At 37.7% G+C, this 19,983-nt stretch overlaps 1 protein-coding gene across 1 annotated transcript in view; it reads left to right on the plus strand.

Moving 5' to 3' along the window:
- LOC131939684 (uncharacterized) overlaps positions 1-10,533 on the plus strand; it is a 14,618-nt gene extending 4,085 nt beyond the window's left edge. The window contains exons 2-4 of the mRNA XM_059298146.1: positions 6,212-6,383; positions 9,309-9,368; positions 9,784-10,533. Coding sequence (XP_059154129.1) covers positions 6,212-6,383; positions 9,309-9,368; positions 9,784-10,262 — 711 coding nt within the window. The 3' untranslated portion in view covers positions 10,263-10,533. The remainder of the gene's footprint in view (positions 1-6,211; positions 6,384-9,308; positions 9,369-9,783) is intronic.
- Positions 10,534-19,983: the final 9,450 nt, after the last annotated feature.

A 19,983-nucleotide genomic window follows, 5' to 3' on the forward strand; every position in this document is an offset into this window, starting at 1 on the left:
GGGGGGGGGGGGGGTCCCGAAATTTTTTATTTTTTTTGCAAAGGGCGGAGGGGGAAGCGTTTTTTTACCAGTTCCACCCCTGCTTTGACTAAATTATAAATTACATAATAAGTTAAAACAGCAAAGATCCAAAAATCTTAGAATTCATTATGAAAAAGCAAGCAGTTTTTAGAATTATGATTTTAAAAAGAGTGATACAAAATAATAACATACAAAACATGGAGCGGGGAGGGTACTAATCGGGGTTCCCACAATGTATTATATCCTGCCACACAACTATGTCCTTCAATCTACAGAGACTCTTTTTTAAATGCCGATCATTGAAAAAGTCGATACATTAAAAATGTATGTCCGGAGACTTAATGTACTGCGTCTGCTATCATACAACAATTTGTTTTTATTTGTCGTCAAGATAGCGCGAGTGACAGTTTGAGAACTTAAAATGTGGTCTCCGCAGTACGTGGTTGTTTAGTGTATTAGGTGGTTGGGGGGATCTGTGCTTTACGTAGTGGGGGGGTTTTGTGTATTAGGTGGTGGGGGTCTGTGTACTAGGTGGTGGCGGTCTATCCTCTACGTGGTGGGTATTTTTATCAAGTAATGGAGGGGGGGGGGGGGGTCTGTGTACCATGTGGTATAGGTGTGTATTCAATGTGGTGGGGTCTGTATAATATGTAGTGGGGTTCTGTACTAGGTGGTGGGGGTCTGTATAATATGTAGTGTGAGTCTGTGTACTAGGTGATGGGGGTCTGTGTACATGTTGGTGGTTTGGATCCGTATACTCCTTGTTGGGGGTCTGTGTACTAGATAGTTGGGTCTCTGTACTACATGGCTTGGGGCATATGTTGTTCATCGTGGGGGGGTCTGAGTGCTACGTTGTGAATTCCACATTTTTTAGAGTTGTGAACTACAATACGGGAACCAGTGTACTACGCAGTAAGCGTCTACGTACTACGTAGAGCACAGTTTTCACACTTTCATTGACTGACCACTTTTATTTACACGGACAAGCCAGTTTTTTTTCCGATATTCCAAACTCGTTTGTCCACGGGGAGCTTTGCATAATTTGGGGGGAGCCGCTAAAGTGGTTTATTGTACGGTGGCTAGAACCGAAAGTCCAGTCTAGCAGTGATGGTATCCCGTCTCCAGACTGAACGGTCTTCTATCTTAATGCTAATTGTCTATGGTCTTAAGGGCATTTTTTAATTACTGTCCAACTATGTTACTTTTCCAATATCGTATTCGTCTAATTGTTCACTATTTTATTGGCCAGGAGATGGCGTGGCATAGAGTCAGAGCACTAAACTGCTAACCCGTAAGTCTCGAGTTCGAATCCGGGTTCAAATAAATTGAAAGTCTCTCAGTCTACCCAGCTCTGGCGGGTACCTAACTCACGTTAGGGAAAGTTAGGGCATAGTACTGACTACACTATCTTTTCATATTCCGAGGTCTCTGAAACAGATTAATTCTACTTTAACTTGGGCTTGATTGAGAAAAAGACGATAATTATATTGGCCAGTTGTTTTTACTGGTCCAAATTCTTACTTCTCTCTAAATTGTTCACTGTTTTTTTTGTTCAAGTGTCTTAATTATGTCTTAAATGTCCACTGTCTTATTGGTGAACTGTGTTACTTCTGTCTAATTGGACAGCTGTCTAATTGGTCAGCTGGTCAACTTTCGAATTGGCACACAGTCTTATTTCTGTCTTAATTGTCCAATATTTTACTGTTAACCTGCTTACCGTTCTGTGTCATAGCCAGCGCCCTAGGCAAAACTTATTAAAAGCGCCCCCCCCCCCGCCCGCAATTTTTTTTGTACCCCTGTATTATCAGAGGCGTAGCGACGCTTCCCGGCAACTGGGGGACAAACTTTCGATTTGCACACCCCCCCCCCCCCCCTCAAACTTTCGATTAGTACCCCCCTCAAACTTTCGATTTGCACCCCCCTCCCCTCAAACTTTCGATTAGCATCCCCCTCAAACTTTCGATTTGCACCCCCCCTCAAAACCTTCCGATTTGCACCCCCCTCGAACTTTCAATTTGTTTTTCCAACCCATTTTGGCGCCCCCCCCCCCTACGGACAGTGCCCTAGGCGACCGCCTAGTTCGCCTTACAGGTAGCGCCGGCCCTGGTCATAACGTACAACTGTCTTGTCAGTTACTTGTCTTGAAGTTCAGCTATCTTACTAGTAAGGTCAACTACCTTAAAAATTTACTGTCTTGGTGATACGTTGTCGAATCTTCTTGCAATATTTACCCTGCGTTTGATCAATCAATAATTCTACCGTGTCCAGAGTTTCTTCCAGGAGCCCCCCCCCCCCCCCCCCGAAGAAAGTCTACCGCCCCACCCCCAAAAAATTTCAAGTGCTCCCCCGGAGAAAAAAGTCTGGAAGAAACACTGACCGTGTCTTGTGCTAAAAATACTTTTATTTAAACTCATCATCTAACAAGTTAATACGACTGTGTTTTATTTTGATAATAGTGAAAATTGACGTTTAAAATTTTACCATTGTTAATTTATCGATTAAAAAAATAAATCTTCCAGGTAAACTTGGGGCATTCTAATTTTCCCAGTGTGACGTCACATCCGCTTTACGAACTTGCCGGAAGTTGTTTTCCTTGGTGAATGTTTAAATCGAACTCACAGTTCGTATTCTATTCTCCTTACATTTCAATTTACACTCAGCTCCTGAAGAGAACTAAAAAATTATCAGGTCCTCACTTTATCACATAAAATAAACGTCTTTTTTTTTAAAAATAGAAAATCTACTTATAAACCCAACAGTTCAAAAACATTGTCAATTTATCTGACGTCCAATTTCGTGACAAACTAAATACCGTACAGAAAATAAATATACAGTAACACACAGGGGACGTGACCAATTAGAAAGGGAAATAACTTTGCTGAATAGGTCTTACACCAGTTCACAATATTCCCATGACTACTGTCCCTTTGTAATTGCCACCCATCATTTCTCACCGGCAAAGTGTTGCAATACATTTTAAACATTGTGAAATTGTGAGTTGTTGTTTGTTTTTTGTCTTTAATGTGCGTTAGTCGTGATCCTTAAGGTCACAAAGTTTGTTAGTGATTAGTTAGGGGAATTGAAACAGCCCCAATTTGGCAGATGACGTTTCTGACAGTTACAACAACGCCGTATCGGTGCCGTAGGTATCGGCCGTACGCTATTAAAACTAGAGTTTGAATAGAGTTCGATCAAGTGTATATTCCCACGTTTGTGTGATTTATTTATCCGTGGCAAGATTTTTTTAAAAGTTTATACCGGTGAAGTTTGGGAAAGATTCACTATGTTATCACATATTTTATTAAGATAGTGGAAATCTACAGCTTACAAGAAAGACTAGCCCAGCCCATAATCGAACACGTAATACCAACATATTGGGTCTTATATATATATATATATATATATATATATATATATATATATATATATATATATATATATATATATATATATATATATATATATATATATATATATATATATATATATATATATATATATATATATATATATATATATGTGTGTGTATATATATATATATATATTTATACATGTGAGTATGCGTATGTGTACGTGCCTGCGTATGTGTGTATTGAGCAACAAAACAGTATTACTTCTTTCATTTTTTTAAAGGCGCATTGTAAACAACAATAAATACAGTATCTAATTTACAAGACCTTTACATCATGCTTGTGTAGCTCTTAGTCTAAAGCTAGCTGGTGAAAACCAAAATAGGGTATCACATCTTCCACAAGCCTTGGTTATCGACAGAGGAGGACGCCTCCATCACTCCATATAATAAAATATCGCGAGACATTGTAGAGAGAATCGAACAACTGCGAGCTAAAACCAACGCAAATTACCGGGAATTCCCTGAAGCACTTCCCTACAGTAAAAGCTTGATTCGATTTATTCGACATTTTATTTTATTTTTTTCATTTAAAAAAAATATTTTGGTATCCTCACAACCTTCATAGTCTTTACCTTCGATATTACAAGATCAGATACGGTGCAAATTTGAAGCGCAGTAGAATATTCCAACTGCCTTGATACTTGGGTTAATAAACATAATATTATGTGAAAACGAATAGTTTTTATTGACGAGTTAGAAGTAAATTAAGTAACGTTCCCTTTTCGAACCTGACGGTCAATGGATCACGTAAAGTAGAGTCGACTTGTTTCTGTCACCTCGGCATAGTGTGGTCAGCATTATGCCCAGCTGCCTTTCCCTAAAGTGAGTTAGGTACCTAAAAGAGCTGAGTGGACTCAGGGACACTCTACCACACTATCCCTTCTTATTCTGATGTTGCATTCTACTTCCCTTGCCCCAATGAACAGTAAGGTTCGATAAACGAATTTTACTTAATCAAGTTTGTTCAGCGAATGAAGCTAAGATTGCATGTATTACAGTACGTTTATAAATTCCAAAAAATAGTAAAACAAGTTAAATTATTAAAATCAATAACCACACAATGATCGTAACCTTACTTTGTTAAACTTAAGAGGAGGTCGGTGTAGTCGGGTCGATTAAGCTCATAGTTGCTAAACCGATAAGCTCGATAGCTGGGGTTAGCCACTCTAGGAGAGGCAACTCCAAAACGAATCAACTTCTGCCTTGTAGTTTGTTCTTGGTTGGACAAAGGCTATGGTAGCAAATCCAGAAAGAAAAGCAGTCAACGAATAGCGCATAACCGGTTACTTTATTGTGTTGGAGGAAATTCCTTTTAACGCTAAAAAAAATAAGAACGAAGATGAAGAAGAAAAAGAAAAAATATGAGAGTGAGAGAATAGAATGTATGAATCTAAATTTCCCTATCTTGACGGTGACATATTTTTTTTTTTTCAAATCCGGTTGACGAAAATTGTTCCGTGAAGATAAAATTTTCAATCCGATGATGTTCATAAGCCTCACGATTCTATAGGACACGATACAAGGGTCTACGAATTTCTTTCTCAGCAAATATTTTAACCTTTTCTTTTTATCTGCGATGGAGAAGATTGAATAAAAAAAAACTTTTTAGAACGTTTGAAGCCATGGACGACTTCAGATAATGGGAGGGAAGGGAGAAGAGGGCTACGTAATCGATCAATCGATTTATTGATTGATTTTTTTTTAAACCTCGGAACCCACAATTTTTTATTGATCTGCACCCCAGGAAATGTGGTGACAATTACGTAGATCATTTTAGGAGGCTTGACTTGCAGGTTGTTTTTTTTTCAATCACGTGTTTGACTGCAAGTTCCCGCTGTTATTAAAATTGTTCATGTTCTTGACTGATTGTGTGAATAACAAGTCGGATCACACATAGTCTAAAATAAATCTGGCATGATTGTAGCATAGATTAAGTGCTCATTCTGATACCCAACACCCCCCCCCCATACACACACATAAACACAGCTGACCATAATGTTACATTGTATTTTCTTTTAACAGTTGACGCCACTCTCAACCCCCCCCCCCCCCAATTATCTTAGCCTCTCATATAGATGTTGTAATTGCTTTCAACATTTTGCGCCCCTCAAACTCCCCTTTCCTCCTCTCTCCCCAAAAAATGTACACATATCCACTTCCCTGGTGTTAACATTTTGTTTACTATGAAACAACTATCCCCCCCCCCCCACCCTTGGTGATGTTTATTTTTATTTTCTGCATACAATAACTGATGCAAGCCCCCCCCCCCCCCCCCCCACACACACACACTTAGCTATAGATAAACATAACCACGTTCTTTATGTATATGTTTTCAAGCTTTTACGACCTTGTCCGTATTCTTCTTATTTTTTAACAAAGCCACGCCTTTGTTGTATGTTTTGTTTGCTATCAACAGTTGACACTCTCCCAATCCCTCTCCCTATAAAAATGTACACATCAGTCCAATGATAGTTACACCTTGTTTGCTTACAACAGCTGATGAATACCCTCCCCACCCCAAGCCACGCCCCTGATTTTTACCTTTTTATGCATTCAGCAACTGACAAGTATCCTCCCCACCCCAATCAACATGGCCACGCCCCTGATTTTTACCTTTTTATTCATTCGACAACTGACAAGTATCCACCCTACCCCTAACCATCCTAGCCACGCCCCTGATGTTTACCTTTTTTGTTTTCACCAGCTGACGAATACCCTCCCCACCCTCAACCAACCTAACCACGCCCCTGATGTTTACCTTTTATTTACATTCAACAGTTGACGCCGCCCCCCACAGATAAACCCATCTACGAAAGTACAGTGATATGGGCAGAGGTTGAGGACACGGAGCCCCACTACACACTGATAGGGAGTCTGTGTGAAGCTACGGTGGAAGCGAGAAACCCTTGTGATTTTATACATAGGTCTATGTTCATTTTAGGCGGCACATGTAAGTCTTTCGTCATCAGAGACATAGGTCTATGTTCATTTTAGGCCGCACATGTAAGTCTTTTGTCATTATAGGCATGGGGTCTATGTTCATTTTAGGTGGCACATGTAAGTCTTTTGTCTTTATAGGCATGGGGTCTATGTTCATTTTAGGTGGCACATGTAAGTCTTTTGTCATTATAGGCAGGGGGGTCTATGTTCATTTTAGGCGGCACATGTAAGTCTTTTGTCATTATAAGCATGGGTCATTTTCATTTTAGGCGGCACATGTAAGTCTTTTGTCATTATAAGCATGGGTCATTTTCATTTTAGGCGGCACATGTAAGTCTTTTGTCATTATAAGCATGGGTCATTTTCATTTTAGGCGGCACATGTAAGTCTTTTGTCATTATAAGCATGGGTCATTTTCATTTTAGGCGGCACATGTAAGTCTTTTGTCATTATAAGCATGGGTCATTTTCATTTTAGGCGGCACATGTTAGTCTTTTGTCATTATAAGCATGGGTCATTTTCATTTTAGGCGGCACATGTTAGTCTTTTGTCATTATAAGCATGGGTCATTTTCATTTTAGGCGGCACATGTAAGTCTTTTGTCATTATAAGCATGGGTCATTTTCATTTTAGGCGGCACATGTAAGTCTTTTGTCATTATAAGCATGGGTCATTTTCATTTTAGGCGGCACATGTAAGTCTTTTGTCATTATAAGCATGGGTCATTTTCATTTTAGGCGGCACATGTAAGTCTTTTGTCATTATAAGCATGGGTCATTTTCATTTTAGGCGGCACATGTAAGTCTTTTGTCATTATAGGCATGGGTCATTTTCATTTTAGGCGGCACATGTAAGTCTTTTGTCATTATAAGCATGGGTCATTTTCATTTTAGGCGGCACATATAAGTCTTTTGTCATTATAGGCATGGGTCATTTTCATTTTAGGCGGCACATGTAAGTCTTTTGTCATTATAGGCATGGGTCATTTTCATTTTAGGCGGCACATGTAAGTCTTTTGTCAATTAAGGCATTATACTACCTGGTCGAGGGCATAGAGAAGTGGTTCTTAACCTTTTTGAGTTACCTGACCCCAACAGTTTCATATTCACCGAACCCTTCCTAACAGTTAGATCGTCCGCATTGACAGACTCCGATCTTGAAATACGAGTTGCGTGTGTGCCTTGGCCTCAGTGAAACCCTTAAGACTGACTCACCGAACCCCTGGGGTTCGATCGAAAACAGGTTAAGAACCCTCGGCCTAGAGGGTTGTTAAACAGAGTTTATTTTAAGCATCTCTTTAGGAAGGGGGGGGGACGTCTATCGGTCCCAGCAAATTTGTTTAGAGATTAAAGACAAAGGAATAGTCACAATTTATTTATTTATTAACTTTACTTTTAAGACCCCCCCCCCCACGTTTTACATTTTAAACATTTTCGGGACATTTGGGGATATATTTGCCTGATAATTAACGCACGCAAATTTAATGTGCATGAGATATTTAACACAAATTGAGTCAACATTTTAATTTACTACGTCATTGATTAGTTGCTTCACGGTAAGAAAACCAGCACATTACTTGAATGTAAAAAACGGTGGTCTGTAAGGATGGCCCGCGGGCCACATTGCCGCTAGAACCTAATGAACCCGAGTCTGTAAGGACGGCCCGCGGGCCACATTGCCGCTAGAACCTAATGAACACGAGTCTGTAAGGACGGCCCGCGGGCCACATTGCCGCTAGAACCTAATGAACACAAGTCTGTAAGGACGACCCGCGGGCCACATTGCCGCTAGAACCTAATGAACACGAGTCTGTAAGGACGACCCGCGGGCCACACTGCCGCTAGAACCTAATAAACACGAGACTGTAAGGACGGCCCGCGGGCCACATTGCCGCTAGAACCTAATGAACACGAGTCTGTAAGGACGGCCCGCGGGCCACACTGCCGCTAGAACCTAATAAACACGAGTCTGTAAGGACGGCCCGCGGGCCACACTGCCGCTAGAAGCTAATGAACACGAGTCTGTAAGGACGGCCCGCGGGCCACACTGCCGCTAGAACCTAATGAACACGAGTATGTAAGGGCGGCCTGTGGGCCACATTGCCGCTAGAACCTAATGAACACGAGTATGTAAGGGCGGTCTGTGGGCCACATTGCCGCTAGAACCTAATGAACACGAGTATGTAAGGGCGGCCTGTGGGCCACATTGCCGCTAGAACCTAATGAACACGAGTATGTAAGGGCGGCCTGTGGGCCGCATCGCCGCTAGAAGCTAATGGCAGAACATCCTGAGAGTTCTAGATAAAATCCAAAATCAAGATTTAATTAGTGACCTTTCAGTTCATTTGATGACCGTGCCTGACTCATTTAGTGGAGTGATGCACGGGTCATAGAAAATTTATTTAGGTAAACAAAACAAAAAATTGATTTAAAAAATTCTGTAACGTTAACAGAGAAAAGAAATGTGGACTCATTTTCAGATGAAAGCCTTAATTGACTAAATACGGGTTGTTCTCAGTTCGTATACATCGCCTTGGTAATATTTAGATTTTTAAAACTAATTCAATAAGTTTTTATCAAAATACAACAAACTCATGAAATGTCTAATCAGTGTCGTTGTAAAAATATTTATCGGAGTCGGAGTTAATATCATTTTCAGTTTGATTTTAACAATATTTGATTAACATATCGCTTATCTAAGATATATGATTGCGATACAGTACCTTTGTAATATCAAAAATAAATATACCTACTGTATGATACGTCTGCTTATTTTTAGAACAGCCAATGGAATATATAATGTCAAACAAAAATATTCACTACTTTTTTGTAAAACTAAACTTCATATGTAGGCCTACCTGTTTGTTCAAATCAAAATAAATCAAGAGAAAATAAAGGGATGCTACTTAACTTATCATTTTCTTATTTGATTTCAGGGCCAGTAACTGTATTTACTTTAGTGTTACTAGCATTACCTTTAGTAATGACAGCTATAGGTGAGTAGTCAGCACTCGTTATGCTTTAGTATTACAAATAAAATTGTATGTTTATTAACGTAGTATAATAGCGTAATATTAATCATTAACTATTTTATTATCTTCCTTCTTGTTTTTTGTTTTATTTTAGTAATTACCTTAAGGTGACAAACTTGTACAAAATAAATAATAAACATTTCAACCTTGAATTTGAGATTTATTATGCGATTTTTATGCAACCAAAATTAACAAAGTACAAAATTTAAAAAAAAAAAAAAAAAAAAAAAAAAAAAAAAAAAAAAAAACATTCTAAAACTCAGCTTTGAATCAGATAAATGACGCAGTTACTTTAAGTAGATTTTATTGCATGTTAGAAAGTCTAACCAAATTGTTTCACCTTATCTCCTCCCCCCCCCCCCCCCCCCCTCTCTTGCAGGTGTAAATTATCTCCACGAATGTCCTCGCGAGCCCAAGCTGCCCATCTACCTGGTCGTGGGCGGCTGCTTCGGCATCATCAAGCTCATCTTCCTGCTCTGGAAGCAGATCAAGCGGCACCGCGATGACGTCATCGACCTCCACGACGACGACGACCTGCTGACCATGACGCGCATGACCAACATGGCGCTGAACGTCTTCCTCTCCGTCTGGTTCGTCTTCGGCCACTACTGGCTCATCCGGATCTGGAAACCTCACTTCGAGGCGCCGCTCCACGAGCCGCGGAACTGGTGCGACGAGACGGTCTTCTTCTTCGCCTTCTGGCAGCTGGTCATCTGCCACATCATCATCGCGCTCGTCCTCGTCACCGCCGTCATCCTCTACTGCTGCTACGTCTGCGTCAAGTGCTTCGTCCACGACGACCGCCAGGCGCAAGGGGCGCGCCCGGCAAGCGAACAACCCGCGGGGGTGAAGAGATGACGCCAAGCCAGCGCTACGAGTCAGAAATCTATACAACACGTTTAGAGACAAATTCCTCTTCAACCTCACCCTTTACTTAAACCCATTCCTGTGTGAACACTTCCGGGTAAAGATACGTTACCTACCACGTGACTTGGCACAAGGAGCAGGCCTTGCTTGTGTCTTACCGTCATCCTACAATACCTGAGCTGCCTGAAGATATTCAATATTGTTTTAACATACTTTTATCATGACAATATGTCAATCGATTCACGGTGAAAAAGTTACTATTTATATTTAAATGTAACATATATTATTTATGTTGTTAACTTTGAATCATTTTATTTAAGATTAATATATATTCATTACCTTTCATGATTTATCATTATTTATGCATATATATATATATATATATATATATATATATATATATATATATATATATATATATATATATATATATATATATATATATATGTGTGTGTGTGTGTGTGTATATATATATATATATATATATATATATATATATATATATATATATATATATATATATATATATATATATATATATATACTAAATACAAATAATACTAAATTACAAATATACTAAATTTTAAGCTTAATACATGTGCAAAGAAACATGGAAAGATAACCATAATTATTTTTTTTTTTGGACATATTTCGAGTTATTTTTCCTAGTTCTATAGGCTATATCCAATAAACTAGTGAAAAACTCATTAGCTGGAATATTACTTTTTAATATAAAATTCCTATTTAACTTAGAATGTAATTGAATAAAACAAAATATATAGACTCTTAGAGACGATAACTAAACCATAAAGATAAGTTTAATATGTGTTAAAATTTTCGGTAGGCCTACGGTTTACGGAAGAAAGAAATTATTTAACGTTTCCTTTCGTAATGAAGTTACATTTCATATAAAGATCGTAAATTTTCTTCAATAGTGTATATTTTAAACCTTAACCATCGCTATGGTGCTTATACGCTTTCTCGCTTTCATGTATGAGCTTATCTTTTCTATGGAATGTATTCTATTTTCTTATATTCCTCAAATTCAACACGATATATAAAAATAACAAACAATTTTATTGTATTAGGGGTCGTCCATAAATGACGTCACACTCGTAGGGGTCGTCTAAAAATGACTTCACACTCGTAGGGGGAGAGGGGTCCGTAATTTTGTGACGGTGTGTGATGAGGAGAGGGGGGGGGGGGGTGGGTTCAGATGGTGCGAAGTCACAATTTTGCATTATAAAAAGGCAATGTAAGAAAAACGAATTTTAGACGTTATTTCGCGTTTTAGAAAACTGTTTTAATAAATTGTAATAGGAATTGATTAAAATACTCTATTTCGACAGATTTCAGACAAGATTTTAGAAAAATATCGATGTTTTAAAAAAAAATTCAACTGTAATTTTGAGAGGGGTTGTAGGATGAGGTGTGACGTCATTTTAGGGGGGGGGTCTGGCTTTTTGTGAGGATGTGTGACGGGGGAAGGGGGGAGGTAAAAATCGTCAAAAAAAACGTGACGTCATTAATGGATGACCGCTTAGCTTCTATTTTTCTTAAACGAAACACAAAATCTATTCCTTCATAATCGTATGGTTTTATCCTTAAATCTCCCTTCCCCCGAACACAAAATCTATTCCACTATATTCCTATTGCTTAATGGTCTCCACATTCCGAATACAAAATCTATTCCACCGTATGCTTAGATTATATCTTTTCAATGATCTCCCTACACCGAACACAAAATCTACTCTACTTTATGCTTATTATTTAATGATCTCCCTAAGGCCTAAACCGAACAGAAAAATTTATTCCACTATATGCTTATATCTTTTCAATGCTCTCCCCGTTTCAAATAAAACCTAATTCCATTTTTCACGTACGGTTGAAGCTTTACACTCGCGGCATAAGCCACAAATGTGCTACTATCAACGGTTGTGCAACTGGTGCGCCTTAAATGGTTGTGACAGAGGTGCGACTTTAAATGGTTGATATTCTGCTGCGCCTTTAAATGGTTGTGATAAATGGTCGATATTCTGGTGCGACTTTAAATTGTTGATATTTTGGTGCGACTTTTAATCATATCACATAATCTAACTTTTCAACCTGTACATTGGCTTTAATGTATAAATGTGATCTATTATAAAAAAGTGTATAAAATATAATGTGATCTATTGTAAAGAAAATACGTATAATTGTGATATACTATTTAAAAATGTGTATACATGTGATCTATTTTAAAATTATTTTTTTTACATAAAATGAAATTGCGATTCTCAAATATTTATATTTAAAACGTTTAATCCATTAAGCCTACTTATAATTCACCCTTTACTTTAAATACTTTGTTAGTTTTTATCTGTGATCGAATAATATTGTTTTATCATATATATATATATATATATATATATATATATATATATATATATATATATATATATATATATATATATATATATATATATATATATATATATATATATATATATATATAGTCGACTATGAAGGTGGAGGTGTGGAGGTTGGATGGGGGGGGGGGGGGGGATTTACTGTTCAACTCATATTTTTAAAAAAAACAGGGGAAATAACAAGCCCTGTGTTTAAAAGAATGAAGGATTAGCAAAGTAGTGTTTTCCTATCTAAAGGCATTTAGAGGCAAAAAAAAAATTAAAATTATTTACTACTATTTAAGTAGATAACAGAACTTGTTAGAAAATATAAAAATACAAACTCTTTCCTACCCAACTGCCTACCCATTGGTATCACAACGTCTGATACACGGATGAGGGGGTGGGGGGGAGGGGGTTAATCAGTAGATTACCGCGAAACTCGAACCCAGACACAAAACTCGTGCCTCTCGCGGCTCTAAGACAAAACCAGACCTTTCTTTTAAATACTTATCCTGTTTTGAAAAAAAAAATAGATTTAAATTATGCTAATGTCATTATTCCATATCACTTAATGTTCCTTGACCCTATTTCAGTTACCGTAGTAACAGATGCAACATGTTTTTGTTAAGACATGTGTGTATGAACATAGCACTACACCATATAAAAGTTTTTATCGTTTTCGTTTCGAGTAAAACCCGAATCAACGAAGAAATATTAGTTTTTAATTTAGTATTGGGGTACCTGGATATGAATCTTCTGTATATTTCATTTCATAAAATGTGTTCACAGAAAATCATGTTTGATATTATGACCATACATCATTATTTTCGTATTATACTAAACCGCATTTGTACTAAATGTATATTTTCTTATATTTCTGATAAGGCTTTCTACTCCAAGATTCCAGTGTACAAATAATTATAAACACTTTTTGATGTCGATGATATAAATAAAATTGATTTATAAATAATTTACCTCGTTGTGTCTTTTATTTTTTACTTTTTACTTGTTTAATAATTAAAATGAGATTTTTCTGTGAGCATCAGCATGTTCATGTTTATAGTTAAAATAAAATAAAAGTTGGGAACAGCGAGGCAGAGCGGTACACCGTTAACATAAAAGTCTTAAGTTCGAATCCCGGGCGTCTTACGGACATCCCTGGCTCTACTCAGCTCTGATGGGTACTGTTATGGGTCAGTTGTAGGTTAGATAGAAATAGGTTAGAATAATCTAGAACTAGGGGAGAGTGCGTATGTGAGTTGAGTTTACCCTAGAGCAGTGGCGTAGCGAGGTCGTCGGGCTTCACCCGGTGCGGCACTTAATGGTGTCACCCCCAGAGGCGTAGCGACCCGTCCCGGGGACAAACTTTCAATTTTCGATTCGCACCCCACACTCCCGTCAAACTTTCGATTTGCACCCCCCTCAAACTTTCGATTTCCAACCCCCCCCCCCCCCTCAAACTTTCGATTTGCACCCCCCCCCCCCCCCATCAAACTTTCAATTTGCACTCCTCTCGAATTTGTATCTATATATTTTGCTATTTTTTGCCTTGGTGTCACCCCACTTAATGGTGTCACCCCCCTCGCTACGCCTCTGTCCTAGAGTATTGCTAACCCCGGTGTGTTTATGTATTGTTATCCCAATGTCGAATGCGGTATAAAAGCTGGAGTGAATGATTGTAAGGGGGTTAATTTGGTAGCGGTTAGAACGAGGGCTACTCTGTAATGTGAAGAATTATGACCAAATAAAAGTATTGAAGATAACCACGAATCGCTTTCTGGCTTGAACTAGACCCGGATGTAACAGGTACCTAACTCATGTTAGGGAAACAAAAGCGGCTGGGCATTGTGCTGACCACACTATTCCCTCTGTTTGCCGAGGTTAATGAAACCGATTAGCTTACACGGCCCTTCATAAGTTGATTATAATTATATAAAACGACCGTATCGTTAAATAATTGATTAGCTGTTTTTTTTGTTTTTTTTTTGAAGTTAGTTATTTTTTAATGCACTGAATAGAAAACATATTTCTGAAAAATTAACAATACGTACATTTTGCACTAACGTTCAACATGTAGGCCTACACCTCTATGTAAAAATTAGTCCTGAATTGCAGTTTTAATTATCCGGATAGTTTTTATCCTTATCATTAAAAAATAATTATATCTGTTAACCTCCTTGATCAGTTACATTTTAAAAAGTATTAAATACATTTATTTGCATATCCCCTCATAAACATAAACACATGTTTAATATTCACGTGTCAATGGTGAGTCTATTACGAATTATGGAAATTTTTTAAAAAATACGTACACAAAACCGCATCCCTCTCGAGTGGCATAGCGAGGGGGGGGGGGGGTTGCAGGGGGTGCGGACCGCACCGGGTGACACCATTTAGAGGGGTGACATCAAGGCAAAATGTAGCAAAATATATAGAGAAAAATGATAATTTCACTTAATTAAGTGGTTAATTCGAGTGTTAAATAGTCTATTAAGAGCAAATTTGACAAACCCGACAAGGCTCGACGGGGGGGGGGGGGGGGGGGGTGCAAATCAAAAGTTTGAGGGAGGGCCGGAAATCGAAAATTTGAGGGTTGGGTGCAAATCGAATGTTTGACCCCGAGCGCCGGGAAAGGTCGCTACGCCTCTGAAAGGTGACACCATTAAGTGCCGCACCGGGTGACACCCGACCGCGCTACGCCACCGTCCCTCTCCCAATTAATTTTAACACGGTGTAAATAGATAGGCTAGTTAGAGAAAAAAAAACACAATTTGTGTTGACTTTTGGCTTATATCACGTGACTTGGTTACTTAGCACAATTAGTAATCAAAGAACACATCACGAAATAAAAAGCGACGTCGGGAAATTCGATTCCAGCTGTATGTGAATCCTGATATCTGATTGGTCACGGTCCGTCTAGCAGCCAATCATTTGGAAGCTGATCTCGAGGGATTATCTGCAACTTCATCAGATAAGTGAAGCACCTGGGGGGGGGGGGAGGTGGTGTCAGTCACGTGTTTGGGGGGGGGGGAGGGTGTGGTCCTTGTAAAATGGAGATGCTGCTTCTATATACCGTAAAATAAAACACATATAAAGTAGCGGAGAATACTCAATACTTTTTCAAGTAGGTGTAAAGTAAGTAATCCTAATATATAATTCCCCATGTGCGCACTTCTCTCTCTCTCTCTCTGTCTGTCCGCAAAATATTTTCGCCGGACATCACGTCAGAAACGGCAGCGATATATGGAGAACTTTATACGGACTTTTGTTGAAAATAATATGTTAGATGTTTTAAATGTATAATCACAATTTTATTTAAAGAAGAAAAATAAAAATTAAAGGCGTATTCGAATGTAGAGAAACAGTATTATTTATGCAACCGGAAAAGCATTAATAGATGTGAAAAAGAACGCATAAAACTGTGACGTCACTATTGCTTATACATTAACTAATGACGTCATCTGCCGTGTTTAGAATAAAAAGAAATGAACCATTTCATTCAAATTTGATTTAGATCTACGTACACTATGAAATGTATACAATACAATTTTTCCGGCCTAAACTCATAAAATTTATTTTATTTATTTGGATTCTAGATCTAGATATTCTAGATTCATCTATTCAAATAATACATTTCTATACTAAAGTATTTCAGGCCTTAATTACTTTATTGAAATCTTTGTTTATCTATGCAATTTGCTAATCTCTATAATATATAAAGCAAAGTTGTCGGGTGCCCGATAGGGCACTTCCCGGCGCCGCAGGCGCTTCAAATTTGGCAGGATCTTGCCTTGGGGCGACAGAACACGGGGGCCGGTTGGCCGAAAAGTCTACGATGATGGGGTCAAAACTGACCTCGACTGACCGGCGCCATATATGAGCTATAAATCGAAAAAAAATGTCCACGGAGGAACCTCTTCATAACTCCTGAGGTCGCAGACCGACCCTCGGGCGAATTAATTAAGCATTCAAATTCTCAATGTTTTCGAAAGCCTAAGCAAAGCTGGGCAGCATGCCTAGTAGCATAGAGTGGGCGTGATACTATGCAACTGAAGCAGTCATAAACCAATTCGGGTCTCATCCTACAACACTGTTTATGTCTCCAACAAATAAAAAAAATGTGCACATATTTTACTGTTAAATACTAGGAAATTCTCGACCCTCTCTTTACAACAGTCAATTATATATATATATATATATATATATATATATATATATATATATATATATATATATATATATATATATATATATATATATATATATATATATATATATATATATATATATATATATATATAATGGGATGTGCGCTACCTCCGCTCGTCGTTAGAAACAGGAAGCGCAAAACAAATGTGTAAGAAATAGAACAAACAAAAACTGTTAAAATAACAATTATTATTATAATTAATAGTTTTAAAATGTTATATGTTGTTTCTTATGTGTGTATGTTATGTATATAGCAATGTTCCGGTCAGGAAAATTGACAGGTAAGCTGAGAAGTATTTAAGGCCAAAAGAAAAGGTTAAAATTGATGAAAACATCGCTTCCCCTGTCTAAACACCCCCCTCCCACCCCCACCACCACACCCACCACACCCACACACTGGTTCGTCGTCACATATAGTAACACATGCTGAAATGTAGGCGCAATACCATTTTAAAATTCTGAAAGAATCTCACTCTTGGTTCGTTTTAAATGTACAAGACCCCAAACCAACCCACGCTCCACGGTTGGCTAATTATTTCAAATTACTAAACAAGATGTCCACTTACTATGTATCGTGTTTTATGGTCGACGCATAATATATTCGTGTTTAATTAGAGTATACATCGTCATGTTTCTTTACATTTGCATCCACTTCGTCCTTTCTCACATTACTAAACGTTATGAAGGTAAACAGTGGCGTAGGCACAGTAGGCACAGGTGTGTTGATGTGGTGAAACTAAATGTACCAACAAAATACGGTCATGTATAAATATATATATATATATATATATATATATATATATATATATATATATATATATATATATATATATATATATATATATATATATATATATATATATATATATATATATATATATATATATATATATATATATATATATATATATATATATATATATATATATATATAAATATATAAACAACACCAAAGCATTATAGCAATAAATTGTATAGCACACACAAATTCCATTTATTAAGTTGCTAAAAGTGGAAATATTAATATAGGCCTACATGAAAGCCTTTCGAAAATTTTTGAGCACTAAAGTTAGAACAGTCTTGTTTAGGAGAAGTGATATATATATATATATATATATATATATATATATATATATATATATATATATATATATATATATATATATATATATATATATGTGTGTGTGTGTGTGTGTCTATATTTATATTTTTATATAAAAAAACTATCAAAAATACCTATTATAACTTTAACATACCTACGCCACTGCAAATAAATAATGTTAGTCTCTGGTATATAAGACCCATGGAGTGTTGAAACAGCCTGACCGACGCGTAGATCAATGCTTACTCTGACTTGCATCCAGTTTGTGTTCGCTGTTGTAAAAATCGCCACTCTTGTGTTGGAAGGCGACCACGATGTTGGAGTTTGTGTTGGTGTTCGTGTTGGTGCTGTTGTCAGTCTGGTGGTGGAGCACACGACGTCAAACAGGTTTACCACCAAGTCCAGGCATCGCCCTGCCAGTCGTTGGACACTTGTACCTCATGGAGCAGGATCCAACTCGTCTTCTACAGGCGTGGAGAAAAAAGTAAGTTTGTGATAGTGTTGGAGTTGGCGTAACAATTGAGGAAGGAGTACGACCATCCCAGGCCCTACCTTGAAACATGTTGGAACATTTATTTTAAGTTCTATCCGTGAATGTTATAGACTTTAAGTTAAGTAATAAAACGTGTACATAGCTATATTGATTGGCTTTTAATTATATTTTAACACAGTCGTTTGCTACTATTACGGGCACGGCGTGGCCTAGAGATAGAGCTCTAGACTGCTAACCCGAAAGTCTTGAGTTCGAATCCGAGTTCAAGTTAATAGAACATCCCTGATTCCATCCAGCTCTTATGGATACTAACTCTCGTTAGGAAAAATAAACGCCGCTGGGCATAATGCTGACTACACTATCGATTCAAATGCCGAGGTTATAGAAACAGATGAACTCTACTACGTCTGCCTCATTCGGGAAAAGATGATGCTTTGTTACTATTATCAAGGTTAAAAAAAACTTATAGTCATCATTCAACAGCGTACATAGCTTTTTTATTTAAATCGGTCTGGTAGTAGTGGTTAAAAGTTTGCTCGCAAGTTTCGGTCAATGAAGGACGAAGTAATAAGGGGGAAAAAAGCTTAATGAATCGATTTGCGTTTTTGGAGAAATCGGAAATAGTGAAAATTACTACTTCCGGTCAACGGAAAATACTCAAAATTTGACAGATCTTATACTTACAAGTAAAATTTCATTTATCTAACTGAAACAGTCCTCAGGTTGTAGGCTTTTGAAAAATTGAAAGTAGAAAAGTTATCAGAAATCGCTCAAAAGTTGATACGGATCTTCAAATTTGATATATACTTATGAAATTTCATCAACCTAGCTGTAACGGTACTCAAGTTATCGTGTTTACACACACATAAACACACACTCACACACACACACACCGACATACGGACAATATTGCAAAACTATGTTTTTCCGACTCAGGAAGGTGTAAAACGTCGAGATTTACAATAATCTCGATTTTTTTGCACGATTACAAGACTTTCTCTATACCTTATATATTAACGAGAAAGTAAAAAAAAAAACATCAACTTAAATTGTTTTTAATTTATTTACCAGATTGGGCGATGTGTTCACCCTCAAATTGGGATCCAAAACGGCAGTTTTCATTAACGGATATGACGTCATACACGAAGCTCTGGTGAAACAACATTCGGTGTTCATGAGCATATCCGACAGTTTCATTCACACGGAGATCATGAACTGAAAAGGAGTCGCTTCCCTTGCAGGCGAGGAGTGGAAAGAGCAAAGAATTTTTCTTCTCTCGACCATGCGAACGCTGGGCATGGGGAAAAAAATGCATGGCCGAACGAATCAATTTGGAGATCAATTTTTTTCTTGACGCTTTAAAAGAGATGAAAGGAGAACCGATGAATGTGAGGCGACTAATCACTTTATGCATTTCTAATATTGTCTGTAATATGATTATCGGGCGCCGATTCGACTACGAGGATCCGCTTCTCTACAAGCTTCAAGAACAGCTGGCGGCTAGCACTCATTTATTAT

Source organism: Physella acuta, unplaced genomic scaffold, assembly GCF_028476545.2.
Source record: "Physella acuta isolate Inbredline_101_S28 unplaced genomic scaffold, ASM2847654v3 ptg000289l, whole genome shotgun sequence".
Classification (NCBI taxonomy): Eukaryota; Metazoa; Mollusca; class Gastropoda; family Physidae; genus Physella; species Physella acuta.